General features: G+C 44.0%; 2 protein-coding genes and 1 pseudogene across 3 annotated transcripts in view; 2 read left to right on the top strand and 1 right to left on the bottom strand.

Moving 5' to 3' along the window:
• The window catches only part of EFHB (EF-hand domain family member B), a 112,101-nt gene that overhangs the window by 27,222 nt on the left and 64,428 nt on the right, over window positions 1–20,451 (top strand). The gene's annotated exons all lie outside the window — the stretch shown is intronic.
• The window catches only part of RAB5A (RAB5A, member RAS oncogene family), a 57,330-nt gene that overhangs the window by 30,964 nt on the left and 5,915 nt on the right, over window positions 1–20,451 (bottom strand). For both annotated transcript variants that reach the window (XM_056519957.1, XM_056519958.1), the window contains exon 2: window positions 1,340–1,588. In XM_056519957.1, coding sequence (XP_056375932.1) covers window positions 1,340–1,505 — 166 coding nt within the window. In that variant the 5' untranslated portion in view covers window positions 1,506–1,588. The remainder of the gene's footprint in view (window positions 1–1,339; window positions 1,589–20,451) is intronic.
• LOC130274661 (U2 spliceosomal RNA) lies at window positions 4,838–4,947 on the top strand (annotated as a pseudogene).

The following is a 20,451-nucleotide window of genomic DNA, read 5'->3' as shown; positions in this document are numbered from 1 at the left end:
ACATCTATATAGTAGATACGATGCCGCAAAAGGTGATTTATTCCATGATGTACCATGATGTACACACCTCACGCCGCCGAAACGTAGTCTCTGTCTACATCATGGAATAAATCACCTTTTACATGATACTCCTCTGGTGTGCTGCATCGTGTCTACTATATGAACAAGAGAACCAAGGGACCGCGGTTCTAAAATTACCTGCACCCATTACATTGAAGTGCTCTGGTTTGGATGTGCTGCTTATATGTGGACTTTCTACATCTATCTCTATCTGTAGCTATCTATCTATTTAAAAAATTGGGTTATTCAGGGTTACAAAAAAAAAAAAAAACATAGCTACTCTATTGTAAAAAACAATCGTCATAAATTTGTTTGTGGTATTGCAGCTCAGTTCTATTAAAGTGAATAGAGCTGAGCTGTACTTCTAAAAACAAAACTGATGTGACACCGTTTTTGAAAGAAAGAGGCAAAGGCTCAAATTTACCAGTCTGGCTGGCACACAAATGTGTCCAGATTTTTGTTTCAGACAGATAGCATCCAATCACAGCTCTTCTTTAATTTCTCAAAATGAGCTGTGATCAGACATTTTTGTCTCAGATGGACTGATAAATCTGGGCCTAAGTTTTTTGCTTTTTAACCTCTTTAACATCTACACAGGATACCATAGCCTTCTCTACTGCACTATCCATACCGTTTTGTGCGGCCGATTAAATTAAGCACTGTCGGCTGCATCTTCCTCGTTTACACAGTGATGTGCCGCCAAAAGCCACAGTTTATATGGCAGCACAATAGATGTGATTAGCTGTAGTGTTTGCTCATTGATCGGCTGATCACTGGTCCTTTTACGCATGCTGATTATGAGGGACAAGAGTTACTAGAATGAACAATCACCAAATAATGTATAAGGGCCTTAAGGCCACAAGGATACCCTTTTGGCCTCCGTCAGATATTGTAGCCCAGGATTTTTCAACTTCAGCCTTCAAGACCCAACAAACAGGTCATGTTTTAAGGATTGCTAACAAGTACTAGAATTATGGCCAGTGTTATCAGCCATCACCAAAAGCATTATCTGTTTGGGATATCATAACTTATTGGGGGCCTTCAGGACTGAATTTGAGAAACACTAATGTAGCCCTATGAGCACTTTTAGCATGTATATCAGGGGCTTCCCCAGCATACAGGCTAAACAACAACACCAACCTGATTTGAGCATAGCATAATATGTTTGTGATAAGGGATTGAAACACAAATTTTATTAGAATATGGCAGAACTTTTCATTTGAGGTTGAAGTGGTGCTTGTAAAGTAATAGCTGTGAGCTATATTAGATGTTTTCTAACCTCCGATCGTGCTTTCTTGGAACTCATGAAACTGTCCCTTTACGAAGCGTAGCACTAAGCTGGACTTTCCCACAGCAGACTCTCCTAGGAGAACGAGCTTGAACTGACAGATTTTATTCCCGGCATTTGGTCCGTTGGGTCTGGTGGCTCCTCCTCGGTTAGCCATGTCTGAATATCAGCAGATAAGTCTAATGTATTTGGGAATGGCAGTCCAGGAAGCAGAGCTCTGTGATAACGTAACCTGGAAATCTGCAGGTAAAATAAAGAGAGAGACAGATTTACTTTATATATTAAGGCCTATAGGTTCTACTGTACAGTCATAGATCTATGCAGGCTAAAATTGTAATGACAACGAAGGAGCAATTAGTTCCGCAGTATGAAGCAGCATGTTCTAGCACAGTGTAGGAGGATCGCACTTACTGTGACAGTAATACCATTCAATTGGGCAAAGTGAAACAATGCGGCTCCCACAGCAAAGGAATTAACTGGACAATACTCATGTTGTTCATTCAAACTAATAATCCCATTAAAAGTATGCATGCTATGTTACATGAATGGAAAGTCACACAGGAATATGTTAACTAAAACACTTCCCTCAGTGGCTGCAAGTGTAAGATTTAGAAATAAATGTTAGTGTTAAAGGGAATCTCAGCTGTATTTGCTTCAAAAAGCTGCAGACATTGTTGGATAGTTGTTAGGGTATGAAAGCAAGCTGTATCATTGCAGAAGCTGATGGTGCTTGCCAAACTTCAAAAACGGTCAAGTGTCAAGGAGGCGGTTCCAAGCTGGTCAGGTGCCACATTCCTTACTTGACCTTTCTCCCAGACCCCCTTGACAGACATACATAGCCCTGTACAGTGACCCCCCCAACCTACGATGGCCCCGACATGCGATAATTTCAACATACAATGGCCTCTCAGAGGCCATCATATGTTGAAGGCAGCATCAACATACGATGCTTTTGTATGTCGGGGCCATCGCATAAACGGCTATCCGGCAGCGCAGACTGCTTCAGCTGCCGCCAAATAGCCGTTTAGGGTGCCCCGTGTGGTCCGCTGACTATCACTTAACTGTCCTGGGGGCCCTGGCGCGTCCTCTTCGGGATCCTCTGCATTGTCGGCGCTCTCCATCGTCGTCATCACGTCGCTGCGCACGTCGTGCCGTCATCCAATAGGAGCGGCGTGCGTAGCGACGTGATTGCTGCGACGGAGAACGAGGATGCCGGGGAAGCAGAGCCCTTGCCAGAGCTTCGGTGATGCCACGGGGCAGCAGCGACGGCGATGGAAGGCGACATCCAGGGCAGCGGTGACGGTCTGGAGTGGCGGGGACACGCGAGTATAACTTCCTATACCAGTGGTCTTCAACCTGCAGACCTCCAGATGCTGCAAAACTACAACTCCCAGCATGCCCGGACAGCCGTTGGCTGTCCGGGCATGCTGGGTGTTGTAGTTTTGCAACATCTTGAGGTCTGCAGGTTGCAGACCACTGTCCTATACTTTACATTGCACGGATCCCTCAACATACGATGGTTTCAACAAACGATGGTCCATTTGGAACGGATTACCATCGTATGTTGAGGGACCACTGTATATCAATCAAAGTGGGGCTAGAAGGGGGAGGGTGAGAAGTGGTGTGTAGGGCCATGGCACTTGAGCAACCACTTTCTGCCTTCTTGACACTTGGTTCAGAAGAAAGAAAAAAAAAAGAAAAAAAGGTGATTTTATGAGTGTGACTCCAGGAAAGGCACAGTTTGCTTTTATACCGTAACAGCTATCCAACTTTGTCTGCAGCTCTTATCAGCAAAGAGGGGTGATGAATTCCTGTTAAGGTTCACTAAGAATTACCTATGGTTAGGTAGTATGCAATATGGCCCCAACTGCCCTCGGACAAAGTCCAGTGGGGTTTATCACTAACACAGATACAGAGGATATTAAAAAGTCTACACACGCTTTTAAAAGGTCAGGCTCTTGTGATGTTAAAGAATGAGACAAAGATAAATCATGTCAGGACTTTTTCCACATTTAATGTGATATATAACGTAAATAATTCAATTGCAATATAAACTGAAATCTTTAACCTCTTTAGGACATAGGACGTTCTGGAACGTCCCCGCTACCTGGGCTTTAATGCCCAACGTCCTGTTGTATTTCCGGTCTCTGCCGCGCTGGGCAGAGATCGGAACGGCGTGTCTGCTGAAATCTTTCAGCAGGCATGCTGTGCAAATGCCGAGGGGGGTCCCGGGACCCCCGCATGTCGGCGATCGCAGAAAATCGCATGTCAAATCAGACATGCGATTTTCTCCTATTTCGGGCTGATAGGGTCTCTGGTGACCCAATCACACGGAAAATAGGGATGCTCGGACCTGTGAGTGACAGGCCCCAGCATCCTGCAGGGTAGGAGTGAGGTCGCAATGCAGCGATCTCCTCCCATCCCCTGCCATTGGTCAGAACTGATTCTGACCAATGGCAGAGCAGGACGGTGGGTTGCCATGGAAACCCCCCGCTCTGCCCACCCCTCGATGTCAGGCAGAACGGGGGGAGAACATGGAGGCCGGTACCTGGAGGAGAAGACTCGTGGGGCACGGCAATCATCGCAGATATTCACCGGAGATCCAGGCTCAGGTAGGGAATCGACGGTGGGGGGGAGAAATGAAACTGAAAGTAAAGTGATTTTTACTGTGGCAACCACTAGGAAGGCCAAACTGCACCTCCCAGCATGCCCAGACAGCCAAAAGCTGTCTGGGCATGCTGGGAGTTGTAGTTTTGCAACATCTGGAGGGTCACAGTTTGGGGACCACTGTTACAGTGGTGCCCAAACTGTAGCCCTCCAGATGTTGCCAAACTACAACTCTCAGCATGCCTAGACTGCCCAGGCATGCTGGGAGTTGTAGTTCTGTAACATCTGTCCCTTCAGATTTTGCAATTTTCATGAAATTTTGGAAAATTGCTGCTCTACTTTGAAGCCCTCTAATTTTTTCAAAAAGTAAAAATATGTTCATTTTATGATGCCAACATAAAGTGGACATATTGTATTTGTGAATAAAAATAAAATGTATTTGGAATATCCATTTTCCTTATAAGCAGAGAGCTTCAAAGTTAGAAAAATGCTAAATTTTCAAAATTTTCATGAAATATTGGAATTTTTCACAAAAAAAAGGATGCAAGTAACGCCGAAAATTTACCACCAAAATAAAGTAGAATATGTAACGAAAAAACAATCTCAGAATCAGAATATTCGGTAAAAGCATCTTAGAGTTATTAATGCTTAAAGTGACGGTGGTCAGATGTGCAAAAAAATGCTCTGGTCCTAAGGTGTAAAATGGCCTGGTCCTTAAGGGGGTAGGGGGAGAAAAAAGAAGAAAAAAACCTGTTGAATAATTGTGCACACCCTAAGCTAATACACAGCCCCAAAGCATGGGGTGATGTGCAGTGTTGTTATTGAGCCAAACATACCCTCCATCTTGTCAACCTACCCCATAGCTCCTTGATATAAAGAATATAGGCTTCTCGGCCTTTTGGCTAAGATCAAGTGTAGTATCTGTTCTTATCAGTTTTCATGCTGGTGGGGATGGGTGCTGCATGGAGGATGCAGGTGTACCAGGGCTTTCCGGGGCTGGTTCTGAGGAATCAGCTCGACAGCTGCCCCGATGTGACGTGTTCCCTCCGGGTCTCGCCATGAGGCTGAGAGGGTCTAGAGCCGAGGTACTTTTGTGCCTCGGGGAGTGGTGACCCCGAGGTGCCGAAACTCACTGGGAGTATGGGCTCACTGAGTTGAAGCACGGGCACCATAATCTCTTCACCTTGTGGCACTCACCTCTTGATTCCCGGCCTTCTGGCTAGGATCAGAGAAATTTTTATAGATCCGGCCGGATGTCCGGGCAGTATATCTGCACACATTCACTTATTTATTTATTTTTGTCTCACTGTGTCACTTTTTGCGTGTTGTGTGTTCACAGGATTTGTCAGGATGCGGTAGCCCTTCTGGGTGTCCCTCCTGGCGGTCTAGGGGAGGTGTGTGTGGCCATTAGGTTTCGCACCTCCCTGCAAACACCCCGGGTACTCCTGCTTTGGCAGGGTACCTACCGTTATCGGCTCTGCGGGCAGATACCTTGGCTAACGCCAAGGGGGATGCCGGGAGCATTTGTGGTCCCCTAGTAGCTTCGGCGAAAAGGGACATCGAACCTGGAACCTCGCAGGTACCTTTTGGTCCGGAGGCGAAGGGTAAGGTTTGTTGGGGGGCCTCTCTCCTATCGGAGAAGGGCTTGCGATAGACCGTATCCTTTGTGCACGTTTTTTTAGTGTAACACGTTTGCACTTTTTCTTGCACTTTGGGTGAATCGAGAGCACGTTCCTCGGCTTTAGAAAAAAAATATAAGGAATATAGGCGATTGCTGTTGCATATAGCACAGAGCCAGTACTTGCCAGAAATTACTGTAGTTCCTTTAAATGGGCACTGTCGGATACAAAAACTTTTGACATGTTGTAAAGCATGCAAAACCAATAGGTTTTGCAATTGCTTTCATTAGAAAATTTTCTGTATTTCATACTCAAAAAGCCAGTCAAACAACTGACCCCCCCACCTGCTTGGACACATACTAGTCCTGCTGTGTCCACACGTCATCACCGACGTCATGGACACAACTCCTTGATTGACAGCTGTGAGCGCAGGGCTCACAGCTGGAGGAAAATTCCTCCCACTGTCAACTTGTATCCCGCTACTGTCAGTGAGGACAAGCTGGGAGTTGTAGTTTTGCTAATGCTAGGGGAGATGTGAGCTGCCAGCATACTGAGGGAGGGGCGGAGATGCACAGTGAGGCCCTTCCCACTTCCTGTGTATACCCAGAAGCGGCCTCAGCGCAGTGGAGTCCTGTAGAGAGTGGGGAGCAGAGGGGAGGGAGGGAGGGGATGAATATTCATAAGCCGGGCGGTGCTGCGGACGAGCGGCACTGATATCACAGTGCCAGATGGAGGCATGTAACCCCGCCTGTGCCAATTAGATCATTTGCATATTATGAATAATGAAGATAACAGGTGAACGGCTGGACGGATCTGGGAATGGTTGGCAGCATATTGATCAGTGACAGTTTTCCTTTAAATGATGGCAGGTGTGTAAGTACTTCTATTTAACACGAGTATGAATGTGATTGGTTAATTATAAGAGGGTGTGCACCTGTATGCAACCAGGTTTTATTTCTCTCTTTCTAACCCCCTCAAAGATTTCAGTTTGTATGTCAATTAAATTGTTCACATTATAGGTCACACTTAGGTTAGGTTCACACGTACAGGATCACGTGCTGCATATTTTGTGCATCTGATTTTGCTACCCATTAAAGTCAATGGGTAGCAAAATCAGCTGCAGAAAAAATTCAGCAGATCCTGTAGGTGTGAACCTACCCTAAAGGTGGAAAAAGTTCTTACATTATTTAATTTTGTCTCATCCTTTAACATTATAAAAAACAGGAAAAATGTGGGGATAATGTGGGAAAAATATGCGATTGCGATTATGGGGGTAAATACTGCTATTTCAATATATGATTGCGATATAATAAGCAAATGGTGAAATCTCCCAATTTCATGTCCAATCTCCCCCATTTCATCCATCACTTAGTCTTGTACATGGGGCAACAACTGGCCAGTTTAACCAATAAAGGGAATCTGTCAGGTCTGTTTGATGCTTGGTCAAGAAGGGCCTGGGAAGTGAGGGTGAGTGAGGTAGTGTGCCAGGCTGTGTGCCACCTTCTTGACACTTGTAAGAGATATAAAAAGGTAATTTTATAAGTTTGATTACACAGTGTCTGCCGCTCATGGCAGCAAATATAACTATAAATAGTATGTAAGGATCTACACCTATTGGGAACTGTGGGCATTAAGCATTTTAATATTTAATCCTATCGCTGCCACTAACAAGCAGTGCTGGAGAAGAAAAATATTCCATGTAAGGTGGCACACAGTCTTCAAGAAATACAGGGTTCTGCACCTTACCCCAAACTGAGCCCAGAACATTAACATTAAAAAAATACATTTTAGGGTAGGGTGACACATTTTACGCTGCAGATGTGCCGACCAGGGCTGTGGAGTCGGAGTCAGAGTCGAGGAGTCGGACAAAATTTTGGGTACCTGGAGTCGGAGTCGGCAAACAATGCACCGACTCCAACTCCTACTAAATTTAGATTGGAATTTAAAAGAAAAAAAAAGCAAGTTTAAATGTCCCAATTCACAAAAAGTTATAATTAATGTCTACTCTACTGTAAAAATAAAGATCAATGCATGCAGTGCCTCATGTAACCACAAAATGAACATGTTAAGTGACTGTGAAGAAGCATGCTTTTCATGTGCTTTACTATATGGCACGCAACACACAATTAGGAGCGGCAATACTTGTACTTTCCATAGTGTTGTGTTCTGCCGTTACAGGGAACCCATGGGTAACCTAGCCTCTCACTGATAAGGGATTAAGTAAATATGTTTTTAGCAGGACTAAAGAAACTTGTATAAGTGAAGGGAATGGAGGGTCAATAGTTCAAGACTGAGGCTGTAAACCATTGGAAAAACTGCTGCCATTCAGCTAAGGCTATAAAACTTGTAAACTTGATTGTTAGCTTAAAGGGGTACTTCGCCGCTAGACATCTTATCCCCTATCCAAAGGATAGGGGATAAGATGTCAGATCACCAGGTCGCGCTGCTGGGGACCCCCGGGATCGCCGCTGTGGCACCGTGCTATCATTACTGCACAGACAGAGTTCGCTCTGTGCGTAATGACGGGCGATACAGGGGCCGGAGCATCGTTACATCACGGCTCCGCCCATTATGATGTCACGGCCCACCCCCTCAATACAAGTCTATGGAAAGGGGCGTGTGGGTCGTGGGGGTGGGCCGTGATGTCTCCTGTATCGCCCGTCATTACGCACAGAGTGAACTCTCTCTGCGTAGTAATGAAAGCGCCCCCAGCAGCGGGACCCGGCGATCTGACATCTTATGCCCTATCCTATGGGTAGGGGATAAGATGTCTAGGGGCGGAGTACCCCTTTAAACTTGACTATGGGATTCTACTAGGGAAATCATGTTTTATAATAAATGCCCCTTCCTGGATCCTCCCACTGCCCTATCTTCAGCAGCAGATCAGCACACAAACTGTTCAATACAGTAGACTGTTGGCTTCCCAGCCAGTAGTCCTGTGGTAACGACAGGTATGTTGCCTTTCTTTCCTTCAAGGAATGTATAAATACATTTGCATATTAATACAGAGGAGTCGGAGTCAGGGAGTCGGAAGTACAGAAAACTCCGGAGTCGGAGTTGGAACATTTATCTACTGACTCCACAGCCCTGCTGCCGACGGCAGTCACGAAAGCGAGCTCCCTGCTGTAGCTGGGTAGCTTTGTGTGTTTGCTCGTCGCGGTGGATTTCCCGCTGTAGGCAGCGTGCCTGCTTGTAGCAGATGCACAGTGGGAAATCCACTGCTACGAGCAAACACACAAAGCTACCCAGCTGCAGCTGGCTCTGGTGACTGCCATAGGTGCATCCGCAGTGTGAAATACGCTGCGGATGCGCTACGTATGACTCTACCCTAAACAGGACTTTTTGTGACTATCCACATAAAATAATCTTTACATGTTGCAGTTTCCATATAAAAATGTTTTGCTGTATAGACCAGCACAGAATAAGAGTCATGTCATTGAGGAGATTTTTCAAACCTTGTACAGGGGAGCAGTTCCCAATCTTTCTGAGAAGTAAAAAAATGTAATGATTGGTTTCTATGGGCCACTGCTCCCCTGTTCCAATGCATGAGGCTCCCCCATTATCATTAGATAGTGGGAGAGTTTATGACAGCTGTATAAGGCCGGGTTCACACGGCGAGAAAATTCTGCAACATATAATCATTGTGCAAAATAAAATAAGTTGTCGATTTTTCTGCTGCGTGAACCCAGTCTTATACTGACGATGAGCTAGATCAGTGTTTTCCAAACAGTGTCTCTCCAGCTGTGGAAAAACTACAACTCCCACCATGCCCGGACAGTCTCCGGCTGTCCGGGCACTCTGGGAGTTGTAGTTTTGCCACAGCTTAAGACACACTGTTTGAAAAACACTGGGATAGATAGATAGAAAGACAGACATACAGATTAAGGGTGCGTTCACACGCTAGTAACCAGCAACAGGTTTCCCGCTGCGGGAAACCCGCTGTGAGTTACGCTACCATTCATTTGAATGGGTCCACGGACAGTCCGCAAATCTGACACTATTGCGGACTGTCTGTGGACCCATTTAAGTCAATGGTAGAGTAACTCGCAGAGGGATTCCCGCAGCGGGCAACCCGTTGCTAGTAATAGCGTGTGAACGCACCCTTAAACAACGGATCACTTGTTTATCTCTGCTTCTAGTCTTGTAAAATTTTCCATTATAGTGCAATTCTGTTTTAGGAAAGGGTGCCAGATTATCAAACTCTCCGTATTACCAGATGCCAGATACAAAGAACACCGACGCACCTAGTCATAGATAAGTCAATGTTACAGATTTCATATTCACTACCCCCTCAATGATCACAGTCTGAATGGCCAAACAAAACCGAAACAAAATTTTGTGGTAGCAAATGAGGAAGCAGCAGAGAGTCTAAAAGGGTGTTACATCTACAAAGTCCCATCAGTGATCTAAGGCACAAACTATCCGTTATAGAGTCACCTATATAGCAGAACTAATAGCCGCTCCAAACACTATAACAACATGTTCTGTGTGTTCAGACATATTTTATCTATACAGCTACATTAACTAATGAATAATTTTGTAAATACAATTCAAATTTACAGTCTGTATTATACTTCAGAGCTGCATTCACAATCACTGGAAACAAATTAGATGAGGCGTCTGGTAATAGCTTCTGCACCTCTGACCATTGCAGGAAACGTAACAGGACATCTATGATACAGTATGACAGTTCTTTTCACCTGCATTAGATTACTATACGATGCTGAAGGTGACCAAATTGGTGGGCATGCCTCTGGATAAACCATGATGTCAATTTTGGTCTCCATGTGCACAGCTACCCTATGGAAATCAATGGGATCTCACGATCAGCTGCTTTTGACAGGTCATAAAAAATAAATGTAAACCCATTGGGGTTGTAAAGGGAGTGCATTAAGAGCTCAAACCACAGTTTATGGAGATGTACAACTATACTCTGATGAATCTAAGTGCTCACTGGTTTAACTGTACACAAACCTTTTAGGGTACATTCACACAGGGCAAGAAATGTGGCAGATTTGTTGCATATTTTACTTCCCTATGGAAAATTAAAATTTTAACATAATCAGCATTTTAATCCTGTACGAACACACCCTTCAAGGGGCACTCCGCCCCTAGACATCTTATTCCCTTTCCCCTATGTCTCAGCTGAGGCGCCCCAGACATCCGATGCATGGAGGGCACTTCGCTCTGTCTCGGATGACTGTCGATGTGGATCGGAGGCTCGTGACATCACGGCCACGGGCCACTTGTGCCATCATGGCCACGCCCCCTCAATGCAAGTCTATGGGGGGCGTGACCATAGACTTGCATTGTGGGAAAGTGTCCATGACGGCACGAGCCCCGGCGCTGCACCCGACGCTCTAAATGAACGCTGGGTGCAACAGGGAGATCAGACATCTTATCCCCTATCCTTTGGATAGTGGATAAGATGTCTAGGGGCGGAGTACCCGGTACATGACTGCAAATGTTACCATGACATAAAAGGGAGCCTGTCAGCAGTTATGAGCAATCAAAACTGGTGCCAGCCCTATACAGAGGTTAAGGGGGGAGTGTAATGATATCTAGTGTCTTGGTCATGCAACTTGTATGACTCAGAAAACTGTTGTTTTATGTCGCGGAGGCCACCAAGGCAAGTGTCCAGGGGGCAGGCTCTTCTTCTTTGACACCTTTAGTGCTCCTTATCAAGAGCTTCTCCATTGCCTCCTCTCAACTATGACTTACATTTCTAGCAGTCTCCTGACTGGATGCCAGACCGGTCAATCATAGCTGAGAGGAGGGGCTAAGACATTAAAATAATCTTTTTATGGTCATGCAAGTTCCAGGTATTTTTCCACTCCCCTCCCTAACCGCTGTGTAATGCTGTCAATATAAATGCTCAAGACTGCTGACAGTCTCTCTTTAAGGGTGCGTTCACACGCTATTACCAGCAGCGTGTTTCACTGTGCGGGAAACCTGCTGCGAGTTACACTACCATTGATTTGAATAGGTCCACAGACAGTCCACAATAGTGTCAGATTTGCGGACTGTCCGCTGACCCATTTAAATCAATGGTAGCGTAACTCGCAGCGGGTTTCCTGCTGCTAGCTACTAGCGTGTGAACGCACCCTTAAAGGGTATTCCAGCATCAGTCATTTTTCCCTTCAGTGTCAAAATCAGTGTCTGAATACAGTGGTTCAGACCACTGGGACACCCTGCGATCTTCCAAATGGCGACCCAACTCTCCCAACTGAATGTAGTGGTAAGATGAGCACGTGCCAAGCCATCGCATTATTCTCTCTTTACGGAGCTACCGGAGATCGCAGAGCACTGTAAACCACATACTCATTTTGAGGAGATTTTTTGCAAAGCGGATTTTGCCTGTGTGAACATGTCCTGAATGTTCTCCCAAGAGTAGACCACTGCTCCTAGCGGATTAACTTTTAAAAGATTTAGACTCTTCTTACATCTTCTCTATCATGTCTTCAGCTTTTAATAGGAGAGCTAATGTTGTGAAAGATCCACTACTTGATAGATCCCAATAGCTTGCAATGAGAACTGTCAGAAGCCCAGACAACACTGACAGAAAGGCCTACATAACACACACGCTCAAATAGGTGGAAGGCTCCAGTGCTATGGTAGAGAGAGCATCGTTTGGCATTTAAGGGTTTGGAATACACACGGAGCCTCGCTGCGTGACTGCATTTTGTGTTGACTAGATATACAGTATATACTCCAGACATGTAAGTCAGCACAAGTAGACTTCTCCTGGAGGCTTGCTACACTTTTACATTACACATGCCATAGAGGTATGACGTGTTTGTACTTGGCAGGTGACAGGAGATGTAAGTCTGACAAGGGCTGAAGAAATTCTACACTCTGTAGACACACCTCACCTACCAAGAGTTACATAACTTTCAGGGAGAACGGGAAGCACAACAGATTAACAGCTCAAGGTGAAAAAAAATTATAATAATGATATATAACAGGCCCTAGACGAATTTCTAATGGGCCCATAAGCCACCACCATCCTGCCCAGTTTTCAGAGTCTCTGCTCATACGTGGAGCAAGATCACTAAAGGTGGGGGGGAAAAAACGGAACAAAATAGTAAATTATGACATTTCAAAATCTGTATTTTACAGTATCGATCATATGTATCTAATGGAGGAGAGAAAGCTCCCTCAGCAGTGACTGAGCAGAACAAAAGGACTGGGCATGTTGAAATGGAACAGGTATTTAACATGCCCGATCCTTCTCTAGGCCAACAATCTGCTGGGAAGAGTCTGTTGTGCAGAAATATTCAAAAATTCTAATTAGGCTTTGGAGCCCACTAAGCGTTGCTAGATTACTGGAAAGCCCAGTACAGTACAGCCCAGTGGATGTCAATGATCACACACTTTAATCAACTGATGCCAGAAAGTTAAACAGATTTGTAAATTACTTCTTTTTAAAAATATTAATCCTTCCAGGACTTAGCTGCTGCATGCTCCAGAGGAAGTTCTTTTCTTTTTTTATTTTCTGTCTGACCACAGTGCTCTCTGCTGACACCTCTGTCCATTTTAGGAACTGTCCAGAGTAGGAGAGGTCTGCTATGGGGATTTGCTCGTACTCTGGACAGTTTCTGACATAGACAGAGGTGTCAGCAGAGAGCACTGTGGTCAGACACAAGAGAAAATCAGCAGCTCAGTACTGGAAGGATTAAGATTTTTAAATAGAAGTAATTTACAAATTTGTTTAACTTTCTGGCACCAGTTGATTAAAAAAAAAATAGCTTTCCACCGAAGTACCCCTTTAAAGTCAGCTGAACCCACCCATCTGCAGCTGACTGCCTAAGTGCCCTTTAACCTGGGTCGATCAGCTGATGGACTAGTGTTTGATTTTTTTGATGGCTGATTACCTTTAATAATTTTCAGACATTAAACGTTTTTGCAAAGTCACACACAGGCTTAAAAAAAAAAAAAAAAAAAAAAAAAAAAAAAAAAAAAAAAAACTCTACTTACCTCCTGCCACTTACCAAAGCAGGCCCTGGCAGCAGAAAGACGACCAGTGCTGGGGCTCAATACATCACACGGAGACCACTGCAGCCAGTGATTAGTTAAGGCATTGACCCCCAGCACCAAGAAAAGGATCGCAGTGATACCAGAGGCATCGGGGAAGCATTACAGGTAATTAGGGAATTTTTTTATGCCGGCAGCATGGAAATTATTTTTTTATTTATTTTGTTCTGGGAGTAATAAACTGGCTAACTGTGGTTTACCAACAGCTTAGCCATCCCCTATAAAAGGCTGAGAACAAATGGGGTAATGTCTCCACTTGAGCAGCGCTTCATAACGCTATGTGGATACTTATACGCCATTCATGGTCCAGTGTAAATTCTGAACAGAAAGGATATGCATAGCAGCTCTCTCAGCCTACCTTTTCCTCAAAGTTAGTGTTTCACTCCAACTAGGTGTCTTAGAACATGACTGAAAGTGTACACTAAGCCAGAACTCTCTCCAGAAGGAAAGAATACTCATTTGGAGCTGTTTTAAGGTTATTGCTCCACACCTGTACAAAGTAGGGTGCTAGCTGGCTGTTGTGATGCCTATTATCTTGGGACGAAAGGGGTAAGGTTTGTCCTTGAGCAGTGCATCATAAAGACATATTAAGGCCCCTTTCACACTACCGTTATGACCCCAGTAGTGTGACGGCCATCAAGACCGCCAGGGAGAATAGCGGGTGATAAAATAGTGCTTGCACCGTCTTTTTCTCCCGCTATTCTCTGAAAATAGCGACACCCAATGGACCCTATTGACTATAATGGGGTCCATCTGGACCTGTTATTGCCCATTGCACCCGTCAAAATGATGGCCGTCAAACTCCCCCCCCCAAAAAAAAAAAAAAAAAAAGAGTTTGACGACAGTTATTGACAGGGCGCAAGAGTAGTGTGAATGTAGCCTAAGAGGTATAGGTCATTCATGCTCCCCATGGAATTCTGGGAACAGAGATATGCAAAGCAGCCCTCTAATACCACCTTGTAGCTTTCCCTTCAAGTCCGCGTTTCACACCGACCAGGAGTCTTAGAACATGAATAGGAATGTATGCCAATTTTACATTGTACTGTAGTTTGTTTCAGATTGCATGGAATTCATGTGAACTTGGCCATACATTAACGTGCTGGCTGCTGGAGCTAGCCGGCCACTACTAGTATAGCTCCAAGGTATTTTAGGTAACAATACACATAAGACATGATGCTAGAACATGCATTAGGCCTATACTCTAAATTACCTTGTCCATTACTAGTATTCTAAGAGACACGAGTCCACATATATTCCTAACTTGTTTCATATAGAAGAAAGCCATGATGGCCCTACAGAGGCGGACATCCAGAGCTTTCATTCTCCAATTACACAGCTACATGATATGGAGGAAAAAAAATACAGGAATCAGTATGCACTAAACCAATGAACTACATAAATATTGGTGTTGATGGAATATGACGAATGTATAGAGAGGCGGCTCCCAGCGATAATCCCCAGGTAAATATGCAGGACTGGACACCTGAGTATATAAATGAGGGACGTGGAAGTCTCAGTCTGCATTTTATAAATCTGTTTCTTTCCAAAGGTTTTCTACATAACTGTATTAGGGAAAAATCGGATTAATAATGCAGGCTGTAGTAGGGAATGGGATGGAAAGAAAGCTGCCAAGCTTTTTCTTTGCTGCCAATATTGTGCCGAGTTGAAAAGCTGATGGATTGGTTCACTAGGGACACAACCCTACACAACTGTAACCCAGTTTTTTATAAGGGATTTAGCTTTGTCACTAGTAGCCGGTCTATCTCAGTTTATTCCTAGGGCAAGTTGGAGCAGACTTGAGGACTAGTAAGCCTCCTGCTATTGTAAAGTGTACCTGTCGCTTTAAAAAACTATTTGACATGTCCTAGATACATGTGAATAGTTCTGGGTGATCAGGGTCTAAGGCTATGTTCCCATGTCGGAATGTCCACATGAAAAATCTCCGTGTGGACATTCTGCAAACTGCTCGGACCGCCTAGCATGGAAATTCTGATGTGTAAGCGTGGCCTAAGTGTTCACACCCCAACCATCTTTAGAAGGAGCAATGAGAGAAGCACATAGCTAAGTGCTTTATTCCCCGCACTCTAAGTCAGTAACTGAGCCAATCCGTAGACCTACATTGTAAGTATGTCTCTATCACCTGGAACAGAGTTGGAAGGGAACGTCTTTAGCGCACTCTCCCTCTTGTTCTAGAGATTGGATGGGTTCTGAACTTCTCTCTACAACATGGCAAAAATTATTATTATTTTTTTTTTTTTAAAGTAATAGTGCCCATTTAAAGAAAAAAACTGATAGAATAAGCCACTTCTAGTGCAGGGCAGAAGGGGCAGCTCATGACACAAGCATTCTATGCTAAGCCCCCTCAGGCCTTTACTAGGAACAACACAATTTACTAGTTTTACAGGCCAGAGACCCTTTTGGGTAAATACAGTCTTAAACTGGAGTCATTCAGACTATAGACATCTTTATTTCCTCATTGTCTAACTGGCACCATACATGTTAAGCCATATGCCACCACGCTCTACTCCAGTCTGCTCCAGATGCCTCCAGGGATGATGGCCACAAAACCAAGGCCTGACGTCAGGAAGAGAAGGTATATGTTCTATTATTTCCTTATTCTTTTGTGTTATTTATTCCACAATGATTAAAGTGAAACAGAAACAAACCTGGTTTGATATACACTGCTCAAAAAAATAACATATAACATAAATAACACTAAGATAACACACCCTAGATCTGAATGAACTAATCATATCAAATACTTTCATCATTAGATGATTTTTGTGTGATTTTGTTGTCAGCACATTCAACTATCAATGGAAATCAAATTTATCAACCCATGGAGGTCTGGATATGGAGTCACACTCAAAATCAAAGTGGAAAACCACACTACAGGCTGATCCAACTTTGATGTAATGTCCTTAAAACAAGTCAAAATGAGGCTCAGTAGTGTGTGTGGCCTCCACGTGACCGGATGACCTCCCTACAAGGCCTGGACATTCTCCTGATGAGGTGGCGGATGTTCTCCTGAGGGATATCCTCCCAGACCAAAGCATCCACCAACTCCTGGACAGTCTGTGGTGCAACGTGGCATTGGTGGATGGAGCGAGACATGATGGCCCAGATGTGTTCAATCGGATTCAGGTCTGGAGAATGGGTGGGCCAGTCCATATCATCAATGCCTCCCTCTTGCAGGAACTGCTGACACACTCCAGCCACATGAGGTCTAGCATTGTATTGCATTTAGAGGAACGCAGGGCCAACCGCACCAGCATATGGTCTCACAAGGGGTCTGAGGATCTCATCTCAGTACATAATGGCAGTCAGGCTACCTCTGGCAAACACATGGAGGGCTGTGCGGCCCCCCCAAAGAAATGCCACCCCACACCTTTACTGACCCACTGCCAAACCAGTCATGCTGAAGGATGTTGCAGGCAGCAGAACATTCTCCACAGTGTCTCCAGACTCTATCACGTTTGTCACATGTGCTCAGTGTGAACCTGCTTTCATCTGTGAAGAGTACAGGGCGCCAGTGGCAAATTTGCCAATCTTGGTGTTCTCTGGCAAATGCCAAACGTCCTGCACGGTGTTGGGCTGTAAGCACAACCCCCACCAGTGGATGTCGGGCCCTCATACCAACCTTATGAAGTCTGTTTCAGACCATTTGAGTGGACACATGCACATTTGTGGCCTGCTGGAGGTCTCTGGCAGTGCTCCTCCTTGCACAAAGGCGGAGGTAGTGGTCCTGCTGCTGGGTTTTTGCTCTATTACGGCCTACTCCACGTCTCCTGATGTACTGGCCTGTCTCCTGATAGCGCCTCCATGTTCTGGACACTAAGCTGACAGACACAGCAAACCTTCTTGCTACCGCTCACATTGATGTGCCATCCTGGATGAGCTGCACTACCTGAGCCACTTGCCTGGGTTGTAGACTCCATCTCATGCTGCCACTAGAGTGAAAGCACCGCCAGCATTTAAAAGTGACCAAAACATCAGCCAGGAAGCATAGGAACGTAGAAGTGGTCTGTGGTCACCACCTGCAGAACCACTCCTTTATTGGGGGGGGGGGTCTTGCTAATTTCCTATAATTTCCACCTGTTGTCTGTTCCATTTGCACAACATCATGTGAAATTGATTGTCAATCAGTGTTGCTTCCTGAGTGGACAGTGTGATTTCACAGAAGTTTGATTGACTTGGAGTTACATTGTGTTATTTAAGTGTTCCCTTTATTTTTTTTGAGCAGTGAACATGGCAACGCACAGGGAAATCATACAAACAACTAGAAGAGGAAGAGGTGCCCCTAAACACCATCCAGACTGCTGCTTTCATTCATTGATAACTCCTTTTATACACCAGGTTCAACCAGCCACTGCTATGCCTAAAGTAGTGGTTCCCAACCTGTAGCTCTCCGGCTGTTACAAAACTATGACTCCCAGCATGCATGGACAGCCAAACGCTGGAGAGAAACAGGTTGGGGGGGGCGACACTGGCCTAAAGGGTAATATGTTACACATTTATGTACCTCAATGTAATACAAGGAATACAAAACCTATTACATAGTCCAACCCTGCGCAGTAAACAAGCTCCGATATCGTAGATTGGTGCATGCTTACACAGCCTATTCACAGCTCCAGCATCGGGTGAGGAAGGCCGCATGAACGATCGCAGGATAGTTTGGTGCATGGTCACAACATCTATTACATTGGGGGATGTGAAGCTGATGATTTTTCAGTGGTGCAGTTATGGGCTGAACGGGTCGATAATGTTCTTTAAAATAGGGCCAGTTCAGTCCTTAACTGCACCTTGTAATAGGGCCCTTATCTGGCATATAGATTTTTTTCCCTGTACTGTTTCTTTAAATGAGCACTGTAACTTACATAAAGTTTTGATTTGTCAACAACAATGCTGTGCAGTTCTCCTGATCAGTGGGGATCTCAGCAATGAGACCCAGCCAGATCCCTGGGAACAAAAACATAATGCGTGTCAAAAAACCAATGACTTCATCCTTCCCTTTCTAAACATCAATCATCAGGGGAACAATTTGAAAGCCAGTTTACCGTAATGTGTATGAGGGCCTTTAGGGTGGCCATGCAGCTTCAAAACCTATGTGCTGAACGTTTGTTTGGCAGCCACATGTTCATATGTTCTCCAGGGAGGACAAATCCAACATGTCTGACCCTTTTCTCCCAACATTAGCTTTTGGGGTACTGTCAGGAAGCCCCCATACAATTTAGACATCAGCAATCCTGCCAAAGTTGTCGGTGAGTTTGGCCACCTCACATGTTTGTAAATATTTTACTATACCTTTTCACATGACAAGACTGAAGAAATGACACTCCGCTACAATGTAAAGTGCACAGCCGGTATAACAGTGTTTAACCCCTTCCCGCAAAATCAGGTACATGGTGATAAGGGACGACTTCCCACAACACCACGTACATGTATCTGATGAGAATAAACTGTCACAGCTCCACCGGGTGCTGTGACAGTTTATTGAGCTCGGCTGTACTGCACAGGCAAGCGCCTCCCTGAAGCCGGCCAGGGAACCTAAGGTAGGGACTGATCTATCCTATGCCTGTCAGTACTGACAGACATAATTCAATGGAGTACAGATGTGTACTCCATTCAATTGTGTATAATAGTAAAAAAAAAAAAAAAAAAATTGTGAAAAAAGTGGAAACAATAAATAGTGAAAAAAATAAAAACATTTGAACAAAACAAAAAAGGAAAAAATATATAAAAAATAATAAATATATAAGTGTATAATACACCCCCAAAAATAGTCCCCTCAAATACATCAACATGTCTCACACAATTGAGTCAGTGAAAAAATAAAAAAGTTACATATATATATATATATATATATATATATATATATATATACTCAAATAGAAGCAGCACATCCAAAGAAAAGATTCAATGATCTGGGTGCAGGCACAATGGAACCTCGGTGTCCCGGATCACAACTTCCGAAAAAAAAAAAATTGTAGTTTATTCCATCTTGGAATCTGCATCATGGAATAAACTACAAGTTTTTTTTCAACACTAATTGGGAGTGCTGCATCCTTCTATTCTATATATATATAGATTATATATATTAGTTTTTTATGCCATATATAAATTTGGTATCACTGTAATCATATCAACCTTCAGTGTAACGTTAACATGTCATTTATACTGCATGACGAACGACCTATACCACCTCATAAAAAATAAAATAAAACAGAGTGTCACATCTACCCCAGAATGGTACCAATGATAGTGTCAACTTGTCTCCCAAAATATTTTTCACCCCAAGGCCCCTGTAATTTTATATGATGCCAACAAAATATCCTAAGCTAAAGGGATGCCCCAAAATCCACACAGCATGCCATGTCTGAGGCCTGTGTGAGAGACACGTAGCGCACAAAGGCCAAAATATGGGATATTTCTAAGTACATCAGAATTCGGGGAATAAATCTTTAGTTCTTTATTTCTTTCTCATTACCTATTGTGTTACAGGAAAAAAAAATGGATTAAAATGAAGAATCTACAAAAAAGTTAAATGTGACAATTCCGCCTCCACTTTACTTTTGTTTCTGTGAAACGCCTAAATGGTTGATAAACTTCTTTAATGTCATTCTGACTACTTTAAGGGGTGCAGGTTATAAAATGGGGTGATTTATGGGGGTATCTAACATTCAGGCCCCTCAATTCCACATCAGAGCTGAACTGGTCCCTGAGAATTCTGATTTTGCAATTTTCTTGAAAATCTGGAAAATTGCTACTAAACTTATAAACCCTCTAACATTCTAAAAAAGTAAAAGAATATTTATCAAATAATGGGAACATAAAGATGACATA

The sequence above is a fragment of the Hyla sarda genome, chromosome 5, assembly GCF_029499605.1.
Source record: "Hyla sarda isolate aHylSar1 chromosome 5, aHylSar1.hap1, whole genome shotgun sequence".
Classification (NCBI taxonomy): Eukaryota; Metazoa; Chordata; class Amphibia; order Anura; family Hylidae; genus Hyla; species Hyla sarda.
This window is presented reverse-complemented; position numbering and strand designations above follow the sequence as displayed.